The 10,540-nt window shown below is 41.0% G+C and overlaps 1 protein-coding gene across 1 annotated transcript; it reads right to left on the bottom strand.

Annotated features, from left to right (window-relative positions):
• Positions 1–236: 236 nt before the first annotated feature.
• On the bottom strand, positions 237–10,195 carry LOC149840097 (subtilisin-like protease SBT3.9). Its single transcript, XM_090004997.1, has 9 exons — positions 10,098–10,195; positions 9,930–10,027; positions 3,180–3,335; positions 2,432–3,099; positions 2,245–2,345; positions 1,494–1,736; positions 1,249–1,363; positions 945–1,122; positions 237–844 (listed from the first exon to the last, which is right to left on the bottom strand). The coding sequence occupies exons 1-9, from the start codon at positions 10,193–10,195 to the stop codon at positions 276–278; spliced, it is 2,226 nt and encodes a 741-aa protein (XP_089861123.1). The 3' UTR covers positions 237–275.
• Between the last annotated feature and the right edge of the window lie 345 nt (positions 10,196–10,540).

Below are 10,540 nucleotides of genomic sequence, written 5' to 3'. Positions count from 1 at the left end.
AGATTCCTAATCTGTTTATTTCAATTTTATTTGTTCTTTTGATTGGTTACTTATATACTTTTTTATATCTTTGTGCAAATCTGAATCCGCGGTGGTGCAATCCGAGCTACGAAGATTGAAAAATCTGTTTTGACTTTACCTTTCCCTTGGGCAAAGGATGGTCAAAACTTACAAACGGCGCCCCCATATTTAAGAAAAAAGGATCTTCGGCACAATCATGTTTTATTCTTATTTTCTCCAAGTTTATAACAAATCATAAGAAGATATTTTTACAATTAGGAGATATCAGCATAAGAATCTTGAATCACCACCCGGATAATGAGGGGAATGCGAACAACGTGCTTTCCATCTGTCCAAGTGAGGCTGCCAAAGGAGAAATCGCCTTGTATTACATGGGTTGGCGAGAATGTCACTCTGAAAGTTGAAGTTCTAACGGTTTCATTGAAGGATAGCACCCGAGGCTGTAGGGTAATCCTCACACCGGGGGGAGCTTCAACTTTGGCTCTGTAAGTAGAATGAACTGGACCAACATTTGTAACTGTTCTCACTACTGTGGTGGTTTTCTTAAGATTGGAGATGGAAATAGAAGGGAGGTTAAGGTCCGAAACTAATTTTCTCGGTCCACATGATGTTGCCTTAACAGTTAAGCGACTGATTGCAGAACTGCTATAACCTAGAGAGCAGAGGAACTGAACGTAGTCTGCAGTGTCCATATCATAAACCAAGCCAGGGCTTGCTGCTCTGTTGGGGTTGACATGTCCACCTCCATAATCGAAAGGATCGGCAAGCTTGCGAGGGCCACCTTCAGCTGTGATGGGCTCCCCGTATCCATTGTTTACTGAGGCTGCAGACACACGTTCACTACTAAGAGCAAGAACAAGTATAGAAACTACAACAGAGAAACAGAAGATTCAAATGGAAGTGATGATTGTAAAGGCATGAACCTGTAGTGACTATGGCAGACTTTATGGCTGCTGGACTCCAGTGGGGATGTAAGGACTTGAGCAATGCTGCTATTCCAGAGACATGAGGGCATGCCATGGAGGTTCCAGAATTGAAGAAGTAAGGATTGAAGTCTAGCCCTGCCGCTAAGATATTGACTCCTGGAGCAGCTACGTCAGGCTGGAGCAATAAACTTAACTTAGAATTGTCATGGTCAAGACAGATCATCATATGCTTTGCTGGGGAAAAATTGAAAGAAAGCAAAAAAGATAGAAGAATGTAGTGTTCGTGGATGCTGATAACTACCTTTAAGATGTCAAGTGACAGGGAATTAGGTCCTCGTGAAGAGAAAAATGCTACCTTTGGAGAGGACACTTTTCCAACAACATCATGTGTAAGGCTCACCTTTGCTATTGGGGATCTGCAGTCCAGTGTGCATGATCATCGACTAGTTGAGCAAGAAGAAAGCAACTAATTTGGAAGCCTTTTGTTGTTCCCAACACAATGTTTTGCTTGAAAAAAACTTAATTAGAAAGGAATAAAATGCTCACCTTGTAGATTTAATATAGGCAAGGATTTCAGTTCCGATCTCATAATCCACTTGAACACATGATATAAGAGGGCAGGGGGAAAAGAGGTTAGACGTGTGCATTGCGAAGATGATACCAGCTCCTCCTGCATTGAATATGGTGGATAATGCGGTGTCGTATTGTTCTCTTAGGGCATTGGCACCTGAGAAACAGAGGACTATATTCCCTGCTGCTAATGTGGAATTCAGAGATCCTGTATCACAACTGAGATGGGAGAGGAAGAGAAACAATATAAATATAAGTTTTGAAGTTTTCTTAGAAGTTAATCCCTAAGAAATAACGGGCGCATAGAATTACCAAAATTTGGTATGGATCTATGCCATAAATGTCAATGACCATTGTGATTTTATCACGTTTAATAGCCAAGATATTGGTTAAAAATGTGATGGTTGAAAATGACATAGTTTTATCATCATATTAATGAGAATTTTTTGTAATTTTCCTGAGAACGAGATTTGTGTTGGCATTGATTCACTTTTATTTCAACCATGCCAACTCAAAATTGCATCAGGGAGTGTGTGCAGAGTAGACGAAGCTCACTTGCATGACATGGACTGGGTCATTTAGGTCCGAGTCATGCAACATCTTGATCGGATTGGTTGAGTTAACTGTGCCTTGGATGGGTCAAAAGACTAGCACCCGTAATCAAGATGTTTTTGATCAGCATTACCCGTTAAAGAAGTGATACAAATCCATAGAAATATAACATTACCTGATGCTGGAGGTATAGGTTGCATTGTCGTTGGCAATGTCGTTAGAAAAGACTAATCTTCTGGAATGGTCCTCTCTTTTTCCTAAGTAGATGGATTGGCCCTTCACCATGTGAAAATCAAAATGCCTTATACTTTGCAAAAGATTAAAGACATAACAAAAATGTCTGTATATCTCTGAAAACTTACAATGAATGTGCGGTTGTTGCCCAGTCTGACAGCAGTAGGAAATGAGCGATCAATGGTGCTCGCAGCCACTGTCAAGATCCAAGGTGCTCCATTGGTGACCTTTTGAGGGAACGGCCCCGCATTGCCTCCGGAACAAATAACTATGATGCCTCTAGCCACTGCATGGAATGCGCCGATCGACCTGTCATTCCGGTTATCAAGGTAGCCCGGCTGAGGAGGTTGGTCTGTGCCCACAGAGACAGAGATGATATCAACGCCATCACTTATGGCGCTGTCGAAGGCTGCCAACATGTCTGCAGCTTCACAGCTGCCGGGACCCCAACAGGCTTTGTAGATGGCCAAGCGAGCATGAGGCGCACCTCCTCTTGCCAATCCAAGGCCTAAGCCCCCATAATTCGCATTGCGTACGAATGAGCCAGCTGCAGTTGAGGCTGTGTGCGTCCCATGGCCATTTGCATCTCTTGGAGATAGATACTCTGTGTTTCTAGGAGACAATGGTGGCTTTCCTTGTTTGGCAATAATTGCTTTGGCGAAAAACCGAGCACCAATTATCTTTCTGTTGCAGTTTGAAACATTGAAGTGTTCTCCTTTCTGGCAGATACCTTTCCATTTTGAAGGAATCGGGCCTAATCCTTGATCGTTGAAGCTTTTGGACTCGGGCCAAATTCCTAAGGTGATTTACATATGAAATCGGTTAGGACCATCTGCGAAGCTTATACATGCTTGGTGGAGAGAAGATATGACTGACCAGTATCTATGACTCCAATGATCACACCATCTCCATAGTTGGTAGTGGAGAGAAGAGAGTTTGGTGTCCCATGATGGAGTCCCAGATAATCCCAACTTCGGGTTGTGTGAAGCTTGTGAGTTTGGCTTGGTATCACATGAACAACTTCGGGAAACTCTGTAAAATTTGATAATGATACATAAATCTGTATGCTAAAATGTTCTGTAATTTTATTCTCTTGAATTAATAAAACATACTTATACAAAGAGCAGGTATGGTCCCAGAAGGGCTTCACACGTCTGACTATGTGGATTGGCTTAAGACATTCAAGTTGAAGGGTGTCATGAGATCGATACCCCGGGTGTGCATCCCTTACCTCAAGATTGAAGCCAACGAGCAATTTGTTGGGTCCAGCTGTATCCCTCATTAATGATGTAGGGAAGTGTAATAGCCACCCACTACTTCTCATTAATGCAGGAGAAGTTGAAGGGTCAGCCCTATCTCTCCATTAATGATGTGGGGAAGTGGAATAGCCACCCACTTCCCATTAATGCAGAAAAAGTTGAAGGGCCAAAACCCCTTTGGTTTCTGGAATGAGTCTAGAAGGCTCTATGCCATCTATAAATAGGGGTGCAGAGGCTGTGTGCTGGTGGGAGAAGAGCAGAGTATTGTGAGCAAAGTGGCTGTATGCAGCGTGCAGAGAGAGAAGAAGTGAGAGAGAAAGTGTGGAGAGAAGAAGAGGAAGGAAAAAGATTCATCACCACGCATTGATCCTTAGAGAGAAGTGTTGGTTGTGGTGTGGGTTTTGACTCGAGTTGTGCACCCGAGAGGTAATCTTGTATCACTCTCTTCCTGTGATTCCTTTGTTATTATTCTCTTTAGCTTTGGGCAAACTATTGGACGTTGTACTCTCTATATTGTACTCTCTACTCTTATTATAGTGGATTATTCTCTCTGTGCCCCGTGGAAGTAGGTCGTGTTGACCGAACCACGTAAACCTTTGTGTTGTGATTTGATTGTGCCTTTGTTAGATCCTATATTTCTTCCGCGCGATTTTTTTTTACCCTCATTTCTCTACAAGTGGTATTAGAGCTGGTTCGTGAAAAGCCATGTCTTCTAAGTCAGTTAGCTTCAAGTTTGAGGTGAAGAGGTTTGATGGCAAAGAAAACTTCTCTTTATGGCAAAGAAGGGTGAAGGCTCTACTTGCACAACAAGGGTTGCACAAGGCCCTTGTCGGGAAGACGACTAAGCCATAAACCATGACCGATGATAAATGAGATGACCTTGATTTGAGGGCCGCTGGTGTGATTGAGTTGTGTCTATCAGATGAAGTCATGTGTAACGTGATGGAAGAGAGAACAATGGCAGGATTGTGGTTGTGGCTAGAGAGCCTCTATATGACAAAGAACTTGTCCAACAAGTTACACCTCAAGAAACAATTTTATAGTCTTCGTATAAAGGAAGGTATTTCTATTCTTGACCATCTCTGTGTATTTAATAAGATTATTGTTGGTCTGTTTAGTTTGAATATTAAACTTAAAGATGAGGATAAAACTTTGTTGTTACTAACCTTATTGTCGCAGTCCTATGAGCATCTTGTGACAACCATAATTTATGGAAAAGAAACATTGAATATGGAAGAGGTCACAGGTACACTCATTTCAAATGAAATTAAGAGAAGACCATCACCAAATGAGGATTCTGGTGAAGGATTGATGATGAGTTCATCCAAAGGCAGGGGCCGATCAAAGGACAGGAAAAATGATCACAAACATAAGATCAAGTCCAGGTCAAGGAAGGACACCATTTGCTATAATTGTGAAAAGAAAGGGCACTTCTAGAATCAGTGCAAAGAGCCAAAAAAAAAGAAAAAAAAAAGAAAAGAGACAGAATTATCAAAAACCAAAGAAGATACCACAACCACAGTTGAAGGTGAGCTTGTGATTTTGTCTACTACTAATGATCCATGTATCTGTGTGTGCCAGAATATAGATTGGGTCATAGACACAGGAGCCTCGTACCATGCTACACTACAGAGAGAGTATTTTAGTACATACAGGACCAATAATTTTGGTGTTGTCCGAATGTGAAACACAGGAACATCAGAAATTGTAGGAATTGAAAATATTCATCTCCAGACCAGTCTTGAGTACATATTGGTGCTCAAGGATGTCAGACATGTTTCAAACTTAATGTTGAATTTTCTTTCAGTAGGAAAGCTTGATGAAGATGGCAGAAACAATGTTTTCAGCCAAGGACAGTGAAAACTCAGCATCAGGTCATTGGTTCAGGCCGGAGGAAAGAGGTGTTGTACTCTTTATAAGATGGAAGACAAGGTATGCATGGGACAATTGAATATAGCTGAGGACTCTTCTATTGATTTGTGGCACAGTCAATTAGGCCACATGAGTGAGAATAGCTTGCAAATTCTTGCTAAGGAGGAGCAACTTCCAGAGTTAAAAGGTACACATCTAAACCCGTGTGTTTATTGCTTAGCTGATAAGCAACATAGATTATCTTTTGTTAGAAATGCCTTTCATAGAAAATCTCGCATTCTGGAGCGAGTTTATACTGATGTTTGTGGTCCTCTGAGAACAAAAATTGTTAATGGTTTTATTGATGTGAAAACTTTCAGTGGTGCACTTTATTTTGTTACTTTTATAGATGACTTCTTCAGGAAAGTTTGGGCATACCCTCTGAAAACCAAGGATCAGGTTCTTGATATATTCAAGCAATTCCATGCTATAGTTGAGAGAAAAACATGAAAATAGCTGAAATGCATCAGGTCAGATAATGGTGGCGAGTACACAGGCCCATTCCATGAATATTGTAAAATTCATAGAATTCACCATGAGTTGACAGTTCCAGGTATACCTCAGCGCAATGCAGTTGCAGAAAAGATGAACCGTATAATTGCAGAAAGAATCAGGTGTATGCTTGTGCAGTCCAAGCTACCAAAGAAATTCTGGGGTGAGGCTTTAAGGACAATAGTTGATGTGATCAACTTTTCTCCTGCTCATGCCTTAGCAAATGATGTTGCATATAGGGTGTGGTCAGGAAATGATGTGTTCTACAAGCACCTGAGGGTATTTGGATGTAGGACATTTGCACATATCCTCAAGGAGAAGATGTCTAAGCTTGATGATAAAATGAGGCAATGCATTTTTCTGGGATATGGTGATGCTGATTTCGACTACAGGCTATGGGATCCAGAAAAGTAGAAGGTATTCAGATCCAAAGATGTGGTATTCTTTGAAGACCAGACACTTGAAGATATCAAGAAAGAGGTGCCAATTCAACCTTCTGCAGGTGGATCTATCCACCTGAATTCAGTTACTTCTCCAGTGACACAAGTTGAAGGAAGAGCAGTGCATGAAGATGATGCAGAGGCTGATGTTGATTTACTTGTAGGTCATGTTGAGCAGGAAGAAGTTGGAGAACAACCACCTCTAGAACCTCAACTGAGAAGATCTTCCAGAGAGTCACAACCTTCAAGAAGGTATTCTCCACATGAATATGTGATGCTTACTGATGCAGGTGAACCAGAGAGTTACCAGGAAGCACATGAGTGTGAGCAGAAAGAGCAGTGGCTAATAGCTATGCATGATGAGATTGATGCATTGCAGAAGAATCACACTTATGACTTGGTGAAACTACCAGAAGGCAGAAAGGCCTTGAAGAACAAGTGGGTTTTCAGGTTGAAGATTCAAGAACAATGTTCTCAACCAAAGTACAAAGCCAGATTGGTTGTGAAAGGCTTTGGTCAAAAGCAAGATAATGACTTTGAAGAGATTTTCTCTCTTGTTATTAAAATGTCTTCTATTCGTGTTGCTCTAGGTATTGCTGCTAGCCTGGACTTGGAGATTGAGCAGCTAGATATGAAGTTTGCTTTCCTCCATGGTGATTTGGAGGAGAAGATATACATGGAGCAACCAGAAGGCTTCAAAGTCAAAGGTAAAGAAAATCTTGTCTATAGGTTGAAAAAGAGCTTGTATGGACTGAAGCAAGCTCCAAGACAATAGTACAAGAAATTTGATTCATTTATAGCTGAAAATGGATACAATAGATTGACTTCAGATCATTGTGTCTACATAAAATGGTTCGGTGAGAATTTTGTTATTCTCTTGTTATATGTTGATGGTATGCTTATCTTGAAAAAAATATGTCTATAATTGACAGGCTCAAGAAAGAACTGAGTAAGACCTTTGCAATGAAGGACATGGGGCCAACAAAAGAAATATTGGGCATGCAGATCTCTCGTGATAGAAAAACCAAGAAGATATGGTTATCACAAGAGAAGTACATCGAGAAGGTGTTGTACAGGTTCAATATGAATAATGCAAAGCCAGTTGGTTCTCCTTTTACAGGTTACTTTAAGCTGAACTCAAAGCAGAGTCTGTCAAGTGATGAGGAGAAGGAAAAAATGAAGAAAGTTCCTTATGCTTTAGCAGTCGGAAGCTTGATGTACATGATGGTATGTACGAGACCAGACATCACATATGCAGTAGGTGTTGCTAGTAGATTTCTTGCAAATCCAGGAAAAAAGTATTGAGCAGCAGTAAAGTGGATCTTTAGATATCTCAGAGGGAGCTTCAAAGTTTGTTTAAGCTTTGAGGGTGGACCACCTATCTTGACAGGTTACACAGATGCAGATATGACTGAAGATATTGATACAAAGAAGTCCACATAAGGTTTTGTACTCACTTTTGCAGGGGGAGCTATGTCATGACAGTCAAAATTGTAAATGTGTATTGTTTTGTCTACTACTTAGGCAAAGTACATTGCTCTTACAGAAGCTTGCAAAGACATGCTGTGGATGAAAAGATTCTTGAAGGAGTTGAGTTTAGAGCAAGACAAGTACTTGGTGTACTACGACACTCAGAGTGCCATTCATCTAGCCAAGAATCTGAGTTTTCACTCAAAGTCAAAGCATATAGATATTAGGTACCATTGGATCCGATATGTGTTTGAAAAAAATTTACTTTATCTTGCAAAGATCTCCATAAATGATAATGATGCAAATATGCTGACAAAGGCCTTATCGATTGAGAAACAAAATACATGTCGCCAGCTGACCAGCATGGACTCCAGTTGATTAGTTGAATTGAAGTATCCCCTTGGGCTAGAGGGAGAGATTGTTGGGTCCAGCCCTATCCCTCATTAATGATGTGGGGAAGTGAAATAGCCACCCACCACTTCTCACTAATGTAGGAGAAGTTGAAGGGCCAGCCCTATCCCTCCATTAATGATGTGGGGAAGTAGAATAGCCACCCACTTCCCATTAATGCAGAGGAAGTTGAAGGGCCAAACCCCCTTCGGTTTCTGGAATGAGTCTAGAAGGCTCTATGCCATCTATAAATAGGGGTACAGAGGCTGTGTGATGGTAGGAGAAGAGCTGAGTGGCTGTGTGCAGCATGCAGAGAGAGAAGAAGTGAGAGAGAGAGTGGAGGGAAGAAGATGAAGGAAGAAGGTTCATCACCACGCATTGATCCTCAGAGAGAGGTGTTGGTTGTGGTGTGGGTTTTGACTCGGGTTGTGCACCCGAGAGGTAATCTTGTATTCCTCTCTTCCTGTGATTTCTTTGTTGTTATTCTCTTTAGTTCTGGGCAAGCTATTGGACATTGTACTCTCTACATTGTACTCTCTACTCTTATTATAGTTGATTATTCTTTTCGTGTCCCATGAATGTAGGTCGTGTTGACCGAACCACGTAAAACTTTGTGTTGTGATTTGATTGTGCCTTTGTTAGATTCTATATTGCTTCCGCACGAATTTTTGTTACCTTCATTTCTCTACACAATTATCCCCCGTGTGCTGGGGGATGTACTCTTGGAGTTTTACATTGTAGATATTGAAACAGGACCACGATTAATGTGACATCTTTGGGCACGTAACTGTATGCCTAACTATAATGGTGGATTTTCCTTGTTATATTAAAGTAAAAGAGCAGGTGTGGTGTTCAATAAGATCTAGCACCCTGATGCCAAAAAACTGAAAAAAAAAACCGCACTGCAAATTAGTGCAGGTGTGGTGTTTTTAACCACACATGCACCACTACAATGTTCAAATGCAATCCTTCAGCTTCTCATAAACAAACTTTTATGTTCTTATGGTCGTTGCCACAGATTCTTGTAGTTATTGAGGTCTTTCCCTACCCTGAGTTCATACCTCCACATGCGGCGCCCCCTTCGGCAAGTTGAAGCAGGAGGTTCTTTTAGGGTCGAGGGGGCACCCACACAGTTTTACGCAGTCAGGATGGTGACCCTTAGGTGCGGCAGGCTAAGACCATCAAGGCCAAGTCTGCGACCTTGAGTGCAGATTCTCCGTGTAATAAACAAAAAAATAAAAGATTGGTAGGTAAAATGCATGATCACGATCAACTTCTTGAGAAAAAAAATAAAAGAAACTGCTGTTATATTGTAGTCGTTGGAAGTGTCAACTCTCTGCATTCATTCTTTTTAAGCTACTTCAATTTTTTTAAGCTACTTCATGTGCAATTATTAGAAAGGTTGTCAGCAATATCATGTGCAGTGCTTAAAAATATGGAAAACTATGATATAAACTTTGTATGGAACCATAACGTGGATGCAAATGTCAACGGAAAGTGCTAAAGCACACATAGGAATCCTGAGAGTGAACATGCAATTTGAGGTGTGATGATCTCCAGTCAACAAGCTATGATGCAGAAGCGGAGCGACACATATTAGGGTCCACATCGATCATTGGATCATTTGCTATAAACGGCATTACATTAGAAAAAGGTTTTGGTACCTGAAATGAGTCTGACTTGTGATTCTGTAAGCTTTGCAGCAAAACCAGAAAAGCCATGCTTGTAACTGTATATGATTGAATCAAGTGCTGCTTTCTTACTGCAAAGCCATGCATATGACGTTAATTTCGTCGTAACAAATAAGAACAAACTCTGTATTGAGCCCATACCTTCCAAAAAGCCTAGTTAGCATGTCATGGTGCGAACCGGTAACAACCTGGGGATCTTCATGTTGCCTCTCTCCCAAATAAACAATGTAAACCTGCATTAATGAAAAAAACTTCAAATCTTGATGAGAAAATGACTAATTAAATTCAAGGTGATCCAGTGATCCGGCTAAGTATATTACAAAGGTTCTTGGTCCAATCACTAAATGCCACACATCCGTTACAGATAAATTTGATGCATGACATCCATCATCCATCTATTGCGCCAAGGCCCTCGGCCGATTACCAGATCTGCTTTTGAATTAAACTTAGGCCCTGTTTGGAATCTTCCAGTCGGTGGTAGTTGAGGATGCAGTTTCAGAATCCACAAAATTTGTGGTTTTAGAAAATTCACATGGTTGTTTGGGATAAGTATAACAGTTCAGCTAACGATTTAGCACTTCAAC

Source organism: Nuphar pumila, chromosome 4 (genome assembly GCF_984573655.1).
Source record: "Nuphar pumila chromosome 4, dmNupPumi1.hap1.1, whole genome shotgun sequence".
NCBI lineage: Eukaryota > Viridiplantae > Streptophyta > Magnoliopsida > Nymphaeales > Nymphaeaceae > Nuphar > Nuphar pumila.
Note: the sequence above shows the minus strand (reverse complement) of the source record. Positions and strands in the feature narration are given on the sequence as shown.